At 44.3% G+C, this 20,984-nt stretch overlaps 1 protein-coding gene across 1 annotated transcript in view; it reads left to right on the forward strand.

Moving 5' to 3' along the window:
• The first annotated feature begins 3,706 nt into the window (after positions 1-3,706).
• The window catches only part of LOC148016745 (uncharacterized), a 104,965-nt gene continuing 87,687 nt past the window's right edge, over positions 3,707-20,984 (forward strand). Inside the window, exons 1-4 of the mRNA XM_087663921.1 lie at positions 3,707-3,778; positions 5,010-5,104; positions 5,186-5,270; positions 5,344-5,397. Of these exons, the coding sequence (XP_087520047.1) occupies positions 3,707-3,778; positions 5,010-5,104; positions 5,186-5,270; positions 5,344-5,397 (306 nt within the window). The remainder of the gene's footprint in view (positions 3,779-5,009; positions 5,105-5,185; positions 5,271-5,343; positions 5,398-20,984) is intronic.

The raw sequence follows: 20,984 nt of genomic DNA on the forward strand, positions 1-20,984 counted from the left end.
AGGTGCACCTTTAATCAAACCTCTCTCTCTCTCTCTCTCTCTCTCTGTACTACTACCACCACCACCACTGCTATTACCACCACCACCACCACCACCACCACCACTACTACTACTACAAACAAGAAAAGAAAAAGTTAAAGAACAAGATCTTACTCTCTTTTTATTTTTTATCCATTCATCCTCCTCTCTCCCTCCCTCTCTCTCTCTCTCTCTCTCTCTTTCTTTATTATGTTTCATGTTTATTTCCTCTCTCTCTCTCGTTCCTTCTTTCTTTTTCTCTCTTCCTCTCCGTCTCTCAATTCCTTTAACAAAACATCTCTCTCTCTCTCTCTCTCTCTCTCTCTCTCTCTCTCTCTCTCTCTCTCTTCTTCTTCTTCTTCTTCTTCTAGTGCTATTGCTACTTCTACTACAACAACAAACAAGAAAAGAAGAAAAAACTACTACTACTACTATTACTACTACTACTACTAACAAGAAAAAAAAACTACTACTACTACAACAAACAAGAAAACTACTACTACTACTACCACCACCACCACTACTACCACTACAAACAAGAAAAGAAGAAATTAAATAACTACTACTACTACTACAAACGAGAAAAGAAGAAATTAAAGAATAAGATCTTACTCTCTCTTTGTTTTTTATCCATTCATTCTCCTCTCTCCCTCCCTCCCTCTCTCTTTCTTTATTATGTTTCATGTTTTTTCCCTCTCTCTCTCATTCCTTCTTTCTTTTTCTCTCTTCCTCTCCCTCTCTCATTTCCTCTATTTCTCTCTCAGTGCACATAATTTTTAACAAAAAAAAGCAAAAGAAAAGGAGAAAAAACAAAAACAAACCAAGAGGGAACAATGCACTCATCGCAAAGTCCCGAGGATGGATTCGGCGGCTCCTCTTCGCCCTCCGTGCACTTTCTCCTCTTTTTCGTGAATGGCAGTGGCGGTGAGAAGCTCTCATTCTTCCTCTTTCTCTCCCACGCAAGATTCAATTTACTCTCCCTTTTCCTCCCTCTTTCGCTCTTTTGCACAAAATGCCACGCTCGAGTTTCGGCCCGCTTTTTTTCGCCTGAGTACCGTCACTATTTGTGTCACTAATTTGCATCGAAAATGGCCGTCACTATGCTTTTATATCCTTGTAGTGCACCCCTCTTTCTTTCTCTTTTTCCTTTTCCTTGTTTTTCTCCCTTAATTTCTCTTTGTTTCTCTCTTTCCCCTCTCTCTCATTGTTTCTCTCCCTCTCTTTATCTCTCTACTTCTCGTCCCAATATTCCTCTCTTTGTTTCTCTTTCTATCTTTCTATTTTTTATGAAGCCCTTCTCTCTCCTTTTTTTATTTCTCTCATTCTTTCTCTCTTCTTTCCTTCTTCCTTCTTCTCTCTACTTCTCTCTCTCCTTTCCTCCTCCCTTTTCACTTAATGCATCTCTCTACAAATAAAATTAAAGAAAGAAAATAAGAAACTTAGAAAACAAAGAAATGAAAAGCAATGTCTCCCTCCCTCTCTTTATCTCTCTCTTCCCCTCTCCCTCTTCTTTCTCTTTCCCCTCTCTCTCATTCTCTCATTGTTTTCTTATTTCTTTCCCTCTCTCTATTTTGATTTTTCCCTCAATTTCTCTTTTTCTCTCTCCTTCCATCTCTCTCTATCTTTCTCTCTTTCCCTCCATGTCTTTAATTGTCTCTCCCTCTCTGTTTTTTCTTTTCACTCTCCTTCCTCTTTTTACCTTGCCCTTCTTTTCTACCCTCTCCCTCTCTCATCCTTCCTTCTCTCTCCCTCTCTATTTCTCCCTTCCTTTCCTCTCTCCTTTCCTTTTCTCTCCCCACCCTTATTTCTATCTCTTTTTCCTTTTCTTTGTTTCCTCTCTCTTTGTTTTTCCCTTTCCCTTTCTCTCCCTCATTGTTTCTCTCACTCACCTTCCTCTCTTTCCCTCCATCTCTCATTTCTCTCCATCCCTTCTTCTCCCTTTCTCTTTCCCTCCCTTCCTCTCTCCCTCTCTTTCAATGCATATCTCTACAAACAAAAGCAAAGAAAGAAAAGAAAAAAAATACAAAAACAAAGCAAGAAGAGGCAATGTACTTACCTCAAATGCTTGAAGATGAAACTCTTTGTGCCTCCCTTTCGCGGCTTCCTTCCCTTCTCCTTTGCACTCTTTTCCTTCTTCTTCACATATGACAACGATGAGCTCTTCCTCTCTCTCTCTCTCTCTCTCTCTCAAAGCTTTGAGCTTTCTCACTCTCTCTTTCATTCGCTCTTACAAATACTTTTGGCAAATGACGCGTTTGAGTTTTTGATATTTTTTTTCTCTCAGTGGTGTCATTAATTGGTAATGCCACTATTTTGTGTCAAAACCGGCCCTCACTATCGCCCCATTTCCTTGTAGTGATTGTTGATGGGCATTAGATAATATATTTACTTTCTTCTTAAATTTCCATAGAGGAACATTGGGTTTTCAATGGAAGATTGTCGGGATAAAGACCAATGGCCTATGGCTAGGTGAGCACTCCTTATATACACATACACTATACAATCATAGACAAAGTGAAAATAATAAAAAATAAGGGTACCATTCATTTTGGTATTCACATAATTCTCTTATGCTCTTCTCTCTCCCTCAACTCCTTTTACTCAATAGCTTCTACCTTGCATCCTACCATTGCTTTCCTCTCATGGCTAACTTTCTACACAACACGTAACAAATATAATTGATGATTGTGAGGGAAAACATTAAAATGGCTTAGGATCATATCATGTTTTATACTAACCAAATCATACTCCACAAGGGCTCCTATGTATCTCCATGGGAATATAAAAAGAAAAATGTACTATTCACATGTTAAAAGAGGTACCATTCTCACATCTTGAAGAGCTTAGAATCAATATCTTGAAAGAGGTACTATTCTCACTACAAGCTTTAGATCTAAGTCAAACATGTCATTCGACTTGAGAAGCCATATTGAGGATTGATTTGAGGGTTGCCATGGCCCAATTTAGTTACATTTAGGTAGCCATTAGTGGCTAAAATTGAAGCAAAACAACTTGATTTTGAACGCTTGGAAAGAGGTCTTGGCAATGCTTTTGATGTATACAAGCATAGGGCTTGCTTAAGCAATAGATAGCTTGACATTTGTAAGTAAGGATTACTATTTCTATATTATGCTTGTTTTGTAGTAATTATGTCCCAATTATGTTAATGGCATCAAAATTGTAAAGATTGTTTATATACTATTGATTTTAGGTAGCTATATAATACTTGAAAAATAGATGAAAGAAATGAAAATTTACAATAAATCTATATGCCTTTGGGAGTTCTAGAATGTCAAACATGCATTTATTTTGGGCTATATTGATGTTGCTTTAGCCATTCTATGGCTTTGTGGAGCACTCTAAATTGTAGTTAGTTGGTCTTTTTGGATTTACAGTTGAGTGTACCTTGGTATTTTGGTGCATAGGAGATATGGAAGTCGTTATGGGTTCATCATCTACTTTTAAAAATACATAATTTAACATTGAAAAGTTGAATGTCACAAAAATTTCTTATTGGAAAAAGCAAATCTATATTATATTGATTTAGAAAAAGCAAGCAGAGCCAATCAAATGCAATGATGTTAAGTGCAGGGGCATGGATGCAAACATAGAGGAAGAAATAAATGAGGTGGCACGTCCCACTATCATATTGAGATTCTCAATATCCATTTATTGTTATGTAAAAGACATGGTAGGTGGTGCATTTAGTGTATGGAAGAAGCTTTGTGACTTGTATGAGAAAGAAAGTGATTTTTTGCAGGTATATTAGTTGAAAATACTTATCACTCTCTACATGGAGGATGAGACTTTCATGTTGAATTGTCTTATTGAGTTTAATATCATTTTTAGTTAGTTGACACATAGAAGATCATTTATCATGATTCAATCAAGATTGTATTCTTGTTGGTCATCTTGCATGAGAGTTGGGATACTTTTTTAAGGATAGCAATTAGCAAATTTGCACCTCAAGTGGTCTTATGAGTGCCGATATTGAGAGCAATTTGCTCACCAAGAAGGTGAATAGAAAGGATAATACATGTTCAAAAAACTCTAGTCTACTCATTGTGAGAGGAAGATCAAATTACAAGGGGAACTCTAGTGAGAGAGACAAGTCAAGGAGTAACTCTTTAAAAAAAAGATGTAGAATGCTCCTTTTATAATAAGAAGAGGCATATAAAGAAAGATTGCTATTATGAGTGAAAAGATAAGCAAAAGGGAAAAAAGAAAATGAAGATGGTGGCAAAAAGAAAGAGAGTATTGTAAGGCAAACATAGAAGAGGTTAATACATGTAGCAATGATGTTAATGGAGATGTTTTTTATCTTTTCTCTTTCGGTATATGAGTATGTGCACCATGGCTAATGGTATGTCACAGAATTGGGTTTTGGACTCAAGAGTATCATTTCATGTCACTTGCTTTTGGACTCAAGAGCATCATTTCTTGTCACTTGTGTAGGGTAGAAACAACTTTTACCATAACAAACATTTATTCCTTTAAGAGCATTTTAACCTTATTTATTAAATCACAATGAAACCTCAACACTCAACAAATCCTACAAGAAGTTAATCGAATAGTATACTATTATGAAGAAGAAGAAGAATAAATAATATACTATTATGAAATTATGAATGATGAATTATGATGATTATTTTTAAACAAAAAATTTCCTGGGTAGAAATCTATCAAAAACTGGACGTGTAAAGAACTTCAAGAAAGGAATCCCGCTCATGCATGCATGCTAGCTCTGTTCCAGGAGTGCTGCAGAAGCCGCTCTGTTGCATCCATAGCTCTCTCTCTCTCTCTCTCTCTATCTCTCTCTCTCTCTCTCTCGATGTCGCGTGAAATCATCACTATTCAGTGTGGCCAATGCGGAAACCAGGCAAGGCGTCGAGCGTCTGCTATCTTTTTCTCATGACACCGCAAGCCTGTCTTTGCTGGATCGTTCCGATAATAACGACAAAAGAGGAACATTTTGCTTGGCTTTTGCGCAGATAGGATGCCGGTTTTGGGAAGTGGCCTTGAAGGAGCATGCAGCTGCAGCCGCTAGGAACTCCTCCGCCATGGTCTTCGATCATTCCATGAGCAGGTGCGTTCCAAATTTCTCCAATATGTCTGCATTAGTGGTCTTGGTTTTGTTTTTGACTTCTTAGGTCTGTTGTGTGCGCAGCTTCTTTCGGAACATGGACGCGCGATACGATCCTCCATTAGAGCTTCCCGTCGGAGAAGGAAACACATTGGTTCGCTCTCTGCAGGTGTGAAAGAGAGAGAGAGAGAGAGAGAGAGAGAGAGAGAGAGAGAGAGAGAGATTATGTTGTTTTGGTGCAGGCAAGGGCTGTGCTGGTCGACATGGAAGAAGGAGTTATAAACCAACTGCTCAAGGTACAAAAGAATCCTTTACCCACAGTCCTTTTTTCAGAAAAAGGAAACGTGCAATTGTTTACATGGTTTGAGATTCCTAAATGTTCGTGTTTGAATTATTCCTAAATGTTTTGTTGGTTTACATTTTGCTCCAACGGCACTAAAATAGGCTTGCAAGCTGTCATACCATACTATTTGACATGTTTCTGCTGTTTACTCCCCCCTCCTATTGATACTTCTTTGTGCTATCTTTCTGAGAAACATGAAGATGCCATTTCAAATATCTCAAGCTCAAAAGTATGGTTGTTTCCAGCATATGCTAGCTCCTCAAGTTTTCCTGTTCTAAGTGCTCATTGAACATTCAAAGACAAAATGCAATAGGAGTCTCGGACCCAATGAATTTGTAGAATTTGATGGTAGCAAGCATTGAACCCGAATTTTATAATTTGAATATTGTAGCAAAAAACTTGAATTCAAAATTATGAGAACATCTACGACTTTTGATATTGTCAATGCTTGCATCCACGTACACAAAAGCGCATCATGACCACACTCCCTCTCTGTTTGGTGCCCAAATTCATCATTTGTCATCTTTTAGGTCAGACTTTGTTGGTCCCTTAGAGGGTCATTCATCTTTTTGCCTCACTTTGAGGCCGATGCATTTCTCATTTGATAGTCTATTTATTGGCCACTTCAATTGTATATACTTCAGTTATGCTAGATCCTCGGGAGCCTTGCTCATTCTTGTTCTCAAAATTGCATGAAAGTATAGAATTGCATTATTGTAGTAAAATGAAGAGATAGCTACAGCTCCTTGTAGGAAAATAAAAATTGTCCAAGTCAAGAGATTGCGAAATCTGCCACTTGTGTTCATGTTGCCACTATCATGTGTTCATGTTGCCGTTGACTCGTGCCCTACTTATCGTAGGTGGGGTGGTTCTCATTGATGGCTGTTGGATAATGTGTCGCCTGACCTGTTGTGTTGCAATAGGCTGCTCTGACCAGCACTTTTGACGTGTGTCGTCAGTGTTTGATGTTGCATGTACTGTGCCTTGCTTTCTTCAGTAAAAAACAATACTAGTCAACGCTTTCGCTTTCTTTTTGATTGTTTGAGCACCATTGACTTGGCTGAGATAGCATACATAGAGCCCTATTCATCATATGTTGACGTGTTGTTGTGCCTGTGTGTAATAATTTGGTTGATGTTTGTTGCATTTTGCCTGGCATTGATTGGTGATGTTTGAGCGTCTTCTGTTGGCACCATGGGGGTTGTTTCATCACTGCTCACCGAATGCTTTTGACCTGCTCATTATACTGGTCATTCATGAGTTGTTTCCATAGTTTGCAAGGTTTCTTACATGTCCTTGTTTTTGTTCTTTTGCCACAACTGTTCATGTGCTTGAGTTTGTACATGTGTGGATCATGACTTGAGTTTTTGGTAGGCTAATTACACTCCCTTTGCTCTCTTCTAAGCTGAGGTAACATGCAAGTACTTTTCCTTTCTCATTTCACTTAATTATGATCATATTGGTGCCCTTGTGATTGAGAGATTGAAAATTCTAACATATCCCGTGAAGTTGTGGCTGAGAGTTCTTATACTTACTAATGCTTTCCAAAGAAGGTGTTAGATTGCTCCAGCCTTTGGAGGAGTCTCTACTTTCATCACGATGTGGCAACCCAACAGGAAGGAATGGTATGGCACAGTGTCACATTAAAAGAGAAGGAAGGCACGAAATACATACTACTGCTTCATACAATGGATATCTTGGTCGTGCTTAGCAGAGCACGAGAGTGCGTACATGTCTCCATCATCTTGGTTTGCTTGGGGCCTACCAATGGCTTGAGTGGATGATACTTCTTAGCTCTAGTGATGTTGCACACCCTCACATGCTCCTAGCTAGAAGGAGCAAGTGTGAGGGTGGAGAGAGGGAATACTGATGCTCTTTCGTCATTGGTGGATTTGATGTGTGCCGTGAAGATCTTACATGAGGGGACCTGAAGGGCATGCATATCCTCTAGTGGAGAAATCTTGGTGTCATAGCGAGCTATCCATAGAGCTTGTGTGGCTACAAGAGGTGCAAGGTGGCTAGCTTGACTACTTTGCTTTTAGCAAGGGATTATGGCATTTGGACTTCCTTCTTTAGGGTGCTCTCTAACTGAGACGCATCCAGTGGAGTGCACGTTACTAGAGTATCCATGGTGAATCTTGGGTGTTCTTGTTCATTGCTTGTTCACTTGTGCTACGAGAGAGTGTTAGAAGTGGTCATATCATAGGTTCTCGGGTGCCCACAACCTAATTTATGAACATCCACTTTACTCTTTATTTGGTAATTGGCCAACCTATTTTGTGGTAGGAAAACTCCTTTATTTTTGAATATAAAAGGTGAGAGTGTGGCCATAGTCCATCATCCAGTTATGAACTTGCAGATTCTTGGTGTGAAGAGAGGGAGCTTATGGAGTGTGTGAGTTGGCGCTCAACCATTATACTCTTCTCATAGTGGATTCCTTTTTGAATATAAAAGGTGAGTGTGGCCATAGTCCATCATCCAGTTATGAACTTGCAGATTCTTGGTGTGAAGAGAGGGAGCTTATGGAGTATGTAAGTTGGTGCTCAACCATTATACTCTTCTCATAGTGGATTCCTTCTTCCGATTACATCTTGTACATTGTCTCTTTCATTGATCGTGTCTGTCATTATTCCGGCGCATGTTTTGCGCTTCTAATTGTGGCAAGGATTGGAGTTATTTGAGAAGGGGAAAGTAGGCTAGGTAGGCCTAAGCCGACTCAATGTCTCTTCCAACCATTCAGATTCTTGCATGTTTAGAATTGCTTTGGAATCAAGTAGGGGTGTTTGTGTGAGAGTGCATAATGGAAGAACACGAACAAAGAGAGAAAGGAAGAGAGAGATAGCAGGAGAAGGAAGAAAGGAATGTGCACTGACTGAAGATAAATGTTGAATCCAAGAGAGTGGATTGATCGGTCCTTGCATGCAGCTCGTGATGTCATTGAAGGCACCAGATTAGGCCAAGAATGATGATGACAATAGCATCGGAGATGGAGGAGAATGTCGGAGATGAAGTGTGCTCCTAAAACTTGTAGAAGAGAATGATCTACTAAATATTGGAGGGGGGCAGCTATAAATAGTTGATGAGCCTTAAATCCGGCCGATTTCTGTCCATGTGGCCCTAAAAGCTATTTGACCTGTAATATTGGGCACATGTTTTAGTTGTGCCCTATCTTACCACACTCATGGCACTTCTTTCCTTGGTCCTTTGAGTCATTATAGTCTTCTTCATTCTTTGTTAAGAAGTAGTTATCTTCAAGGAGTTGATCTCCATTAGGCTTGATAAAAATTTTAGCTCACATTAGAGCATCTTGCAAGTTTGTTGGCCTTAGGGACTCTAGATGAGCATCCAATGGTTGATTCAATCCATGGCAGAATTTGGCCACTTGTTTGTTAATACCTATAGGTGATGCATATTTTTATGGTGTCATAAATTGGGAATAATAGGCTTCAAGGCTTAATTCTAGTTATCACATGAAAAAGAACCCATTCATCTTGAAGGTGTGGTAGGAAGGTAGCTAGTATCTTTGTCTTATGACCCTCTTGATATCCTCCCAGCTTACAAGGATTTGGCTAGCAGCGTTGTCACGGAACCACTATTTCCAAACACCAATATTTCCTTTTCAATTCGCTAGGGTATATCCAAGTTGACAACCCTAAATTGGGTTAAGAAGATGAGGAACCAATAACGAAGAAAATCCATGCAAATCTATTATTGGGCTTTCCTCAAGAACGGGATACTAATGAAGATCTAGAGTCCATTGAAATCTTTGAAGATAATTAGAAGTCATAGAAAGATTTTCATGAAATGCAAATAATTTCCGTACTTGTATTGATCCCCTAACAGTTGAGTTACAAAATGTTACAATAAATCACTATCCTTAATTTCATGAAGTCACCTTGAAGTTAAAAAATCAAAGCTTGCAAACTGGTGATAAGACATCTTTGCAAAGTACCCAAAAAAATTGTGTTTACAATAGACAACCCCTCGAACAGTGGAAAACAGTTGTGGGTTCCCAAGGAAATCGATGTAGATGGTCCATCGGACTAGAAGAGATCAGCTGTCACCAACACTAGGAATTGTTGCGTTTGCACAAAATGCTGATGTAGATTATTGTCCGGACGAGCTAGATTGTTGCTTGCACCAAGAAATAGTTGTGTTTGCTGACGGAGTTTGTCCCCTGTAGGAGATCAGCTGCGTTTCAGCAAAACGCTGATGAGGATGGTTGTGTTTGTAGTCTAGGGATGTCACCTCAGCTCCAGTCAGCTCTATGTCCTCTTGTTTGGCGATGATACCATGTGAGAGTACGCAACAAAAGAAGAACATGAACATAGAGAGAGGATGAGAGAGATAGCAAGAGAAGGAAGAAAGGAATATGCACTAACTGAAGATGAATGCTGAATACAATAGTGTGGACTGATCAGTCCTTGCATGCAGCCCAAGGCATAAGTGAGGGCACCGGATCAAGCTGAGGATAATGATGACAGCAACACCAGAGACAAAGGAGAATGCTAGAGAGGAAGTGTGCTCTTGAAACGTGCAAAAGAGAATGATCTGCCAAGTGTGGGGGGCAGCTATAAATAGTTGAAGAGCCTTAAATCTGGCCGATTAATGTCCACATGGCTTTAAAATCTCTTTGACCTGCAATAAATGCAGTCAGCAGCAATAAAAAAAGTGAAAAATGATGTTGTGGTTGTTTGGGAAAAATCGCAGCATCTTGGAGCAAGGGGGGAACACTAGCAGGCAGCACTGATTGTGGCAGACACAAGAAATGCACACTAGGATGGGCACAAATTGAGAATCATACACTAAACTATCACAGCTCCAATGTCTCCATCAAACTCTAATAGGAGCTCACAACCAAGAGATCAACTGGCACAGGTGGCCCATTTCTACCAATGTACAAAGTCACGCCTCTCAGCCTGGTTGATAGATGCCCTAGCGGTACCACCTGGAGCATCTATCACCCCCATGGTCTGCCGCCCGAGGGCCACCATGGGGAAATGGAATTCACCGTCCAGGCCTATAGCAAAGTGTATCCGCATGCTCCATAGCTCTTCTTCCTCATCAATAGCTTCCACACCGAACAATCAGTCACAGGTTTCCCTATGAGTTTACATCTTGCATCCTGGAATGTAAATAGCCTCCACTACAGTGGGGCACGTGGTTCTAGGAAGTTGATTGTTCAGCAGGAGTTGTAGCTTGCCCTCATTGGATGGATCGACATCTTACTTCTGCAAGAGCACAAGCTCACCCCTGACCTAGCCCATTGGGTAGGCAAGGTACTCCCAGGCAGTTCACACACTTACTGGGAGTACGCCATTGGCGCCCACGGCAGGAGTGGAGGTGTATGCACCTCTATTGGCCTGAGCCTCACTGCTTGTGTACGTGACCACAGGACGATTGTGGCAGGGAGGGTTGTATGGATCAGATTGGATATTGGGGACTCGTGCCTTGGAGTCCTTAATGTCTATGCCCCTACTGAGGTTAGGGCACGCAGTAGGTTTTGGGTGGAGATTGCAGCAGGACTCCCAGAGGTGGACTCTTGGATTGTTGGAGGAGTCTTCAACAACTTGGAGGCCTTAGAGGACCAGTAGGGCAGAGGCAGAAACTACTAGGGTATGGCTGGGGAGGAGCAAGAGGCATGGGAGGTCTTCCTCCTCACAGTAGGAGCACGTGATGCTTGGAGAGACCCAGCTTTCCATAGGAGAAAGACGTCGCTGGACTTCTCTTGGGGATACAGGCGGCTGGGCAGAGTTTTGCTAGAGTGGTTGGACAAGTTTTATGTGGGAGAGTGGGGATGCTCTCGCGGAGGCCAGGTAGGGTAGTTGGCCGGCACCACTGTGTGTGATCACTGCCCGATTCTCCTGACACTTGATGCCCTAGCTTCAGCCATGGACACATGATCCTATTGGATCCCTGACTCGATCTATAGGAGGGAGGAGATGAAGAGGCAGATTGAGTAGCTCTCGACTAGGCAATGGGGCAAGAGGGACTTGATCGCGGAGGAGGTTGCAGAGGTCCTAGCCAAGTCGAGCAGGATCTGCTAGGAGGTGGCTCTACCGGCCAGGTAGCAGAGCTGGGAGTAGGAGAGAACACTTTGGGGAGACCTAGTAGCCACGCATAGACTACTCGAGGAGGCACCATGGGATCCCACTCTCCACGCACAGGAGGTGCGTGCACAGGTAGTCCTCGCCGGCCTCGAGGACATGCGCTTGAAGTTTTCCTTCCGCACCTTAGGAGCCTTTTGGGCGTGGAAGGGGGACACGATGTGCACGAAGTTTTTCCAGGTGCATTAGCCCCGCACCTTACGAGAGCAGATACGCAGTCTCCGGGATCAATATGGGAGGATTCGCTCTAGCCTAGATGAGGTGATGGAGACTGCCACTGACTACTATAGACACCTTTTCGAGCAAGAGACAGTCTCAGCTAGAGGACAATGCTCTAGATAGCAGGTTTGGGACCACATCCTGTCCCTCCTCACAGAGGGGATGGGACGCTCCCTCCTAGACCCCTTCACAAAGAAGAAATTAGAGGAGGCTTTCCATGCATAGGACGGGGAGAAATACCTGGGAGAGGACGGTCTTTCTAAGGCCTTCTTTACTACCTACTAGAAGGTGGTGAAGGAGCCCCTATTGCTGGCCTTTTAGGAGATTTTTAGCTCAGGATGGATGCCAAGGAGTCTATCGGCAAGTCTTATCAGTCTCCTTCCCAAAGGGAGAGACCGATTGGAGCTATTCCACTAGAGACCGATCACCATGTTATTAGTGACCTATAAGGCACTGGCCAAGATGATCGGTAAGGCGACTCCACCCCGTGCTTCCAGACATCATTCATGACACATAGACAAGTTTTGTCCAGGATAATAGGAGCATCCTAGACAACGTCTTCATCTTCTTTGAGTGGACTGAGTGGGCCCAGCCAGTGGTTAGGGATTGGTTGTACTTTTTCTGGACTTTGAGAAAGTCTATGATAGGGTTGATTGGGACTTCTTAAAGGGCACCATGGTGAGGTTGGGCTTCTCCCAGGCATGGATCAGCGGGGTCTCTACACTTTACAGATCAGCTACCAGCAAGGTTCTCATAGGTGGCAGGAGAGGGGAGGAGTTTTGGTTGGAGAGATCGGTCCGGCAAGGCTGTCCTCTAGCCCCGTATTTGTTTCTACTCTTTGCAAAGGCGATGTCTTACTTCCTCAGGTCACGTGTAAGCGGGCTACGTGGCCTTTGACTTCCGATGAGAGAGGAGATGGAGGTGTTAGATTTAGAGTATGTAGATGATACCGCACTTTATATGGAGGACGATGAGACGATGTTGGAGAGAGTGAGACTAGCTCTGGAGGTGTTCTGCACTGCAACGGGAGCGAAAATCAACTGGCGAAAGTCGGTTGGTTTCCTTACGGACCCGGACTCTAGCACGGAGTGGGGCGTCCACTTGGGATTCAGATGGGTGTGTAGCAGACCATCCAATACCTAGTGTTCCAAGTGTGGGACTCGACATCACTCCTGCCTAGCAGTTTCTTCTAGTCCTCGACTTTATCAGGTGGAAGTTGACCTACTGGAGTACTACCCAACTTTCCTTAGCAGGCCGGGCCCTGATGGTCAACCAGGTTCTCCTAGCGACGGCTTGGTACATCGCTTCATGTTGGTGATTTTCCTTGTCCTGTGTAGTTCAGCTTTGCCGCCTACTGTGGAATTTTCTCTGGGCCGATTCAAGCGGTTCCAGGGACTCACAGGCCAAGGTGGCGTGGGCGACCATCATCTAGCATCAGTCTGAGGAAGGGCTTGGGATCATAGACCCAGGGTTCTAGAGCTTGGCCCTTTTGGGCAAGCTAGTAGTCTGGGGACTCACACTAGGAGGGTAGACTTGGAAGGCCCTACTACAGGAGGGTCTCCAAGAGTGTAGACCAAGGTTTAAGGTGACTGGAGGCCATCCTTGAGATGGATCTTCATGACGGCCCAGATCACGCCCCCCAAATCATCCTTCCTCCGTAGCCTACTTCGTGTGTGGCAGGGTCTCCATAAGGCTCTAATTCAGAGCCCCCCAGGTTGCTAGGAAGAGATAGATCACCGGCTGGTGATTTGGAACCCCTAGGTCAGAGATCGCGACGGGATAGAGATTGACGAGCGTCCCCACATCTAATGGGCTGGTTGCCGGCCCTGCTCATACCATCAGGACATGGCAGGAGGTGTACAGGGTGGTGGACCAAGAGGTGTTGCACTAGGCATCAGGTTGTCAGAGAGGAGTTGAGCTAAGGAGAAGGGAGATTGACACAATGATACCTCAGGAGTGGCTTGAACCCCCGATATGAGAGCCGGTAGAGCCTCGCGAGGTATGGGCCGCTAGATTTTCACCAACAGGTATCCCCCTACAAGTGATAGGTAGAGTGGGCGGTGCCCCCTATGGGACTTTCTTCACTGTGTAGAAGGGGGGGCGTTTGGTCCTTCACAGAGGGCAACAGGATGAGGAGATTGTTGTCCTTCCGTGGAGGATTCGTGTGGTTGGTTTTTAAGGGAAGACCCGGCGTCTGGACCCTTATGTATTCTGAGAGGAGTTTCGGGAGTGGCGCCTCTGGATATGGGAGAGCAGGCCACTTGATGAGCTGGAGTGGGACCTTGGAGAGTGGCTATGGCCGGCCATTGCGGTCGCCAAGAAGCCACCAAGGTTCTTGGAGTACACAGCCAGGATTGGCAGACATGTATCGATGCAGGACATGGATTGGGCGCCTTCACATAGCAGAGACTAAGTGTAGCACAACATCACGGATGCCTTTTGTTGGACTTTCTGGCGCTGCCTATGGGACAGTTGGAGGCCGAGAAGGGTATCGTATTTCTTATGGCTTTTGGCACATGGAGATTTGGTGGTGGGGAGTTGGCTAGCCCAAATGCAGTAGGATGGAGGGTGTAAACGTTGCACATAGCACCTTCTGGAAACTCCAAAGCACTACCTTTGGTCGTGCAAGGCGGCACAACTTGTCTGGAGAGAAGCATGCCGCATTCTTGGCTGTCTGGCACCCAGCCTTGGATGTATCTTGTGGGGAGTTTTTTGCTAGCAGGCAGTCAGCCAAGGCCGTCACCTTTTGTATGAGGCCGGGATGCAGGACACAATTTTCATAATTGAGGCTAGGTCTTGCGCAGTGGTCGGCTTGGAGGCTTTATCCAGTGCTAGGTACTGGAGCCCACAACAGACCGCTCTGAGGTATGGGAGATCGTAAGGAGTCTTACTGGATGGTACATTTGGAAGGTGCGTTGCCAGGAGGTTTTTGGCGGGGAGGCAACTTTGGTAGAGATCTGGACCTCCATCATCCACTCTCTCCGTGGTCGGTGGGACCAGGTACAGGGCGAGTCTCGAGCTTGTTAGGAGCTCCGTTTTCACTTCCTGCGCACTTGGGTGGCTAGGACCTGTTCTTCATGATGTAGTAGGCAGCCCTAGATGGCGATACATCCCCCCTCCATGGCTTCTTGCCCCCATCCCCCCTAGACCACCTTGAGAGGCTTGTATACATGATGTCTTTGAATACCATATTGGGGAATATGGGAATTTTCCATAAGTTTGGGACACATGGTCAAATCTTTGGATTTGTCATAACTCGAACACCATGACTCCAAATTGAGCGCTCTATAGCTCAATAGATTCCATTTTTTAAGCGCTTTCCAATGACAGGTCACATCATATGGTTTTGAGAAACTTATGAGCATGTTATCCGGGTGCTATCTTTTTAGTATTCCAAAAATGGAAATTGGAAGATTCCCAAACTCACTAATATTGTTTTTTTGTGACCTTGCATCAGCTGCAGCTAGTCTGTCGAGCATGAGCACTCCGTTGTAATAAGTTTTTTTGAGTAGTATAATCAGCCATATTCTACTTGCAAAAAAACATGGTGATGATGCACTGAATTATGATATGAGAAGAAAAGCTGGAATAGCAGAGCCAAAGTTTAAAAGATAACTGCACTCACCTATCTGAATCAGGCGGCAGCACCTAAGGGAAATCTATATAGTGGAGGGAGCGAAATACAATTCTCTGGGCAGTGGGCTATTGAAGTAATCACTAGAAGGTGAAAGGATAGTTGTTGAGAGAGTGGACCGTAGTCCTTTGATACCGTCATAGATGTGGAAGATGATCACTAGCTATCAAGGGAGCGAAACCATAGTCCTCTGATGCTGGGGAGTGACCTGGGTAGCAAGACGTAAATCCTAGAATATCAGAGCTCTCAAACACAAGGAGAGCAGCCCACATGCTGATGCCAGGTAGATAATAACGACAAGATGCTCGAGGACAACCATCCCAAAAGAGTAAATGGTGGGTGACAAACTTCATGAGGAGTAGGTGCCCCCCCCCCCCAAAGGGTGGAGGTGTAGGGGCCCCCTTTGAAGTGGAAGTAGAAGCCTCCTTTGAGAGCAAAGAGAGTACATCCCCCCTTTGCAAGAGATAGGGAATCTAAAAACTCATGGATCTCGGACTCCAATCCATTAGATGACGAAGAAAGTCGGTCGTGTCGAAGACGGTATTTGGGATATTGAAGATGTCGATAACCTCCCAAAGGTGACCTCTTGAACTTGAGTAGTCAAGGGTGGGGAAAGGCGAGGTGCATGCTGATGGGCAATAGTCAGTGTCTCTAACTGGAGCGGACTATGGAGCCGAAGTAATAGAAGGGGTCGAACAACCATTGTCTCGCGAAGGAGCGGATTGTTGAGGGGACAATATCCAACAATCACTATCTCTTGGGGGAGTGGACTATAGAATCACTGGTTGTTGAGGTGGCATTCTTGAAACCCTAAAAAAAGTAGAAGCAGCCTTTGTAGTGCATTGCAGCGGTCGCGAGGAGGCCGTGGTACTAGTAAATCCTCGTGGCTCGAAAGGGCTTAGTGTGTATCAGATGCATCTTATTGTCTTGAGTATAAAAATCTGAAAGCCGGTGCAAAATAAACTTTGTGGCCCAGAAGGGAGAGCACAATGAGTGGTGGGGAGTAGACGCATATACTCCGGTGGGGTAGGGAGCAAAGGTCCATTGTAGCAAGTGAATACTACCAAGGTCTCCAATGTTGTAGACATAGGAAGAGATACCATGAGGTCAAATATCTAGAGTGGAAAATACCACCAAGTAGGACATTTAGCCATTGAATATATTCGAAAATGAACAATCCTAGGAGCATTTTATTCTTACTGTCTAAGGAAAAACTATACAAAGGGCATTTGCTCTTTGAAGGAGATGCATAAAAGGAGAAAGAAAGAAGAGGAAGCAAGATTCAATCCATAGGAATCAAAGATGACAACCTAGGACATTGGGACAAAACCTAGAGAATTCGGGTCCAACTTTGGCCCTAGAAGGGTCCCATCCCAAAGTTATAGAGAACGACAGTCTGGCAGTGGTGAGAGGTCCGAAGTTGAATGCTATGGGTATGGAGAGAATGGTCATACTTATCCAAACTGTCTCAACCTAAGAAGATCAATGGGCTATAAGCCACTATGCAGTAGATGCAAAGGCAAAGGCCACACTACAAAAGACTGTCCCAATCCAGCCCGTGCGAATCCACATCCAACTTGGTGGAGTTAGAAGTAGCCACGATAATACGTGCCAAAAATAAGGAAGCCATAGTTCCAAAGGAAGATAATCCCTCAACATCCTTCCCAAGAAAACAAAGGCACAATCCTTGACAGTGGGTCTTATAAGCTAACTTCTCAAAGAAGTAAAGTTCTTATCAATGGGTGAATATGTCTTGTCACATCCAAGCATAACTTTTGAAATCAATTCTGACATGGAAATTAAAGCTTGGATATACTATTCCCCTTATTACATAGCCACCCTAGAGCTAGAGATAGGAGAAGAGTTCAAAGCAGAAAACTTGTTTTTCTCTTTTAGAACTCCTTTGGAAGCAGAAATGGAGGAGTTGAAGAGGAAAGTGACAAAGAAGAATCTATAACCTCAGAAATTGATACTGATGATGAAGAAGTTAGAGTGTCTTCAGTGAATGAAGACCCCATGTTGATGGATGAAATGATGATGGTTCCCTTTAGGCTAAAAGCGTGCAAAAGATATATCAAAAGTGAATCAAACAAAATAAGATTTCCTTTATCAGTGGTTCCTATCACTTGACCACCAACCCTTTGCAAGAAACGATGATGATGATGCTCCGTACCAAAGAGCACCAAATCGGAGAAAGCAGAGAAGCTCAAAAGTTTCCTCTTTATGTGACATTCCTAGATCTATCTTCAAAAGACAAATCCTCTAGTCAAGAGGTGGTTCCACTTAAGGTACAGTTGGAAACAATCCTCATTTCCTTTTGGCTCTCTGAGGTGTTTGAAGTGTCGAAGCCTATTGCAAGGCCGATTCCAATGGAGCATCAAATGAAGAGGCAACTCCCTTGAAGGACTCTAACTTATACTTTGAAGCTATGCAGGGGCTTTAATCGATGCAGGGAGTGTGGAATCTCCCTTAACCCCAATGAATGTATCTTTGGGGTTTCTTGAGGAGTTCTTTTTGCCATGCAAGCTGTAGGGGCATAAGTATCATGGAAGTCAACACCTAGGCGTTGTGCAAAACCTTTAGTAACAAGGCAAGCCTTGTGCTTGCCCAACGAGCTATCACTATGGTACTTGGTCTTAAAGACCCATTTGACACCAATTAACTTCTTATGAGAGGGACAAGGCACAAGGAACCAAGTGCCATTCTACTCAATAGCCTCCAACTTGGCTTCCATCGCCTTCCGCCAACGATCAGACTATAAAGCCTCCTTTAGTGATGTAGGCTCTCTATCTTGCATAACACGGGACATCAAACAGTAGTTAGAGCAAACAAGCTCCGTAGAATGTGTCTGGTACTTCCGTGATCTTCGCAATCCATCTTGTGGTTCCCACTCCTCAGGGACCCCCTCGATCTCTGAATCATTGAGTGTGTTACAGGCCCAACGAGGAGGAGGCCGGATTTTTCATCGGCACTCCCCATCTACTGAAGACTCGGGTACATCCATCGGCGGGATCTCCACTGGGGTGGCCGGTGGAAGAGAGGGCTTGGAATCTGAAGAAGAATCTCCATCAAGAGGCTCTGGCTCCAAAGGAATTGTCTCGGGAGTCCAACTCTCCCCTGGATCTCCAAGTACGGGGTGCTTCTCACCCCTGTCTGTGGCCGGAATCTCCATGAACCACACATCTTGGATCGTGTAGACATCTCGCTTTACGGAATCATACAAGCGATAACCTTGGGATTGGGAGCTGTAGCCAACAAAGACCTGTCGTCGGAAAGCCGCCTCAAATTTGTCACATCGTGTCTTTGGGATGTGCACATAGGCGTCACACCCAAAGATCTTGAAATAAGAGACATTAGGCTTAGTCTCAAAGTAAGCCTCAAAAGGTGTCATCGTGGCAACAGTCAAAGTGGGGGATTGATTTAGGATGTGGACTGCAGTAGCCACTGTCTTAGCCCACAGAAATTGAGGTGACTGTCGGTGCTCCATCATGGTGCGTGCCATCTCGATCACACTTTGGTTCTTCCGCTCCAAAATGCTATTCTCTTGAGGAGTGTTGGTATTAGCAAACTCCTGGTGAATGCCTCTATTTGCACAGAAACAAGTAAACTCATTAGAAAAAAATTCATCACCCTTGTCTGATCGCAAGGTCTTCAATCTTCGGCTTGATCGGTTCTCCTCAAAGAGAAGCCAATCCTTGAAGTGGGAGAAAGCCTCCGACTTCACTGTCAAGAAGTAGGCCCATGTCATCCTGCTATAGTCATCTACGATCAACATGAAGTACAAGCTCCCCTTCAAGGACTCATTCCTCATTGGGCCACAAAGATCCGTAGATACAAGCTCCATAGGTGTGTCAGAGTGCAGCGGTGCGGAAGCATAAGACTGAAAGAGAGAGAACGCAGAGAGAGGAGAGAGAAAGAGACAGTGGAAGACGAAGATCTGCTGTATAAGTGTGCTGTATACAAAGATATGCAGATATATACACGGGCGCATGGCACTGGACTGCGTGTCTCCACCTCGACAATGCAACCTGCTGTTCACCTTGGAGTCCGCTGCAGTCTGCATGATCTCCTGCCTGAAATCTGCGAACAGAGACAGAATCTGCACGTATCTCCAGCCTAGAACCTGCGTACAGAAGTGGGGGGCAGACTGCTGAATTATCGGCTATAAATAGCCAAAAAACTGGGCGCCAAAATATGCAGGTCATGCAGCCGACTGTCAGAAACAGGTCGGACTGTGGCAGTCCGACTGTACAGTCCGCCTGGCTGCCCGACTAGCTGCTCTGATCGCTAACACCCCCTCTCAGAGCCTGGGCGGGGCAGAAGCCTGAGGGATCTGGCATGTCTTTGAAGTAGAGCCTGGGGAAGTACCTTCGTAAACAAATCTGCAAGATTGTCCTCCATCTTGCAGTACTCCACAGCGATGGTCTCATCCAGAAGCTTCTCTCTGATGAAGTGGTAGTGGATTTCGATGTGCTTCGTCCGGGCATGGAAAACATGATTCCTTGCCAAGGCAATGCAACTCTCATTATCGCATTGCAACAAAGTAGGACGAGTCTGGGGGCAGCCAAGCTCCTCCAACAATCTCCGAAGCCACACAGCCTCACATGTGGAAGACGCGGGCCGATACTCCACCTCAGTAGACGAAAGGGCTACCGTGGGCTGCTTCTTGCTACCCCATGAGATAACACCAGCACCCAAGGTAAAACAGTAACCTGTTGTAGACCGCCTGTGGTCCACATCACCAGCCCAATCCGAGTCGCTCCAACCTGCAAGTACAAGATCTGAACCACATGTGCCTGTTGAATAATGAATCTCTAAATCAGATGTCCCCCTCAAATACCGAAGTATCCTCTAGGCAGCCTGCCAATGCACCGTTTGAGGTTCACTCATGAACCTCGCCAAGAGCCTAACAGCAAAACAAAGATCAACACGAGTGTTGAGAAGCCAAATCAATGATCCAATCAACTGACGATAGCGGGAAGCATCCGCCATGGGAGAAGCTGAATGTGAAGTGGCCTTCCAGTTCGGATCCATAGGAGTAGAAATGGTCTGACAATCCTCCATCGCAAAAGAAACCAAGAGCTCTTGTACATATCTCTGCTGAGAGATGAAAATCCCCCTCTGAGACTGATAAATCTCATGGCCCAAGAAGAAATGAAGTAGACCCAAATCCGTCATCTCGAACGTCTGATGTAGAGTTGCCTTCGTCTCTTTAATCATCTGTGACAATCAAATCATCAACATACAACACAAAAGGCACACAACCAGCCTTGAAAGTGTGTACATAAAGCTGTGGATCGGCCTTGGAACGCCGATATCCCAACTGTGACTGAAGGAACGAATCAATCTTCTCGTTCCATGCACGCGGAGCCTGCTTGAGGCCATATAAAGCCTTCTTCAACCTGTAGACTTTTCCATCTGAAGATCCAAAGCCAGGAGGCTGCTCTACATAGATCTCCTCCTTCAAATCACCATTGAGGAAGGCCGACTTCACATCCAACTGGTAGACAGGCCATCTCCTATGGCCAGCCAAGGCAAGAACAGCTCGAATAGTTGCCATACGAGCAGTGGGGGCAAAAG

This window comes from Lygodium microphyllum, chromosome 23 (genome assembly GCF_053477565.2).
Source record: "Lygodium microphyllum isolate KBCC chromosome 23, Lygodium_microphyllum_v1.1.10, whole genome shotgun sequence".
Taxonomy (NCBI): domain Eukaryota; kingdom Viridiplantae; phylum Streptophyta; class Polypodiopsida; order Schizaeales; family Lygodiaceae; genus Lygodium; species Lygodium microphyllum.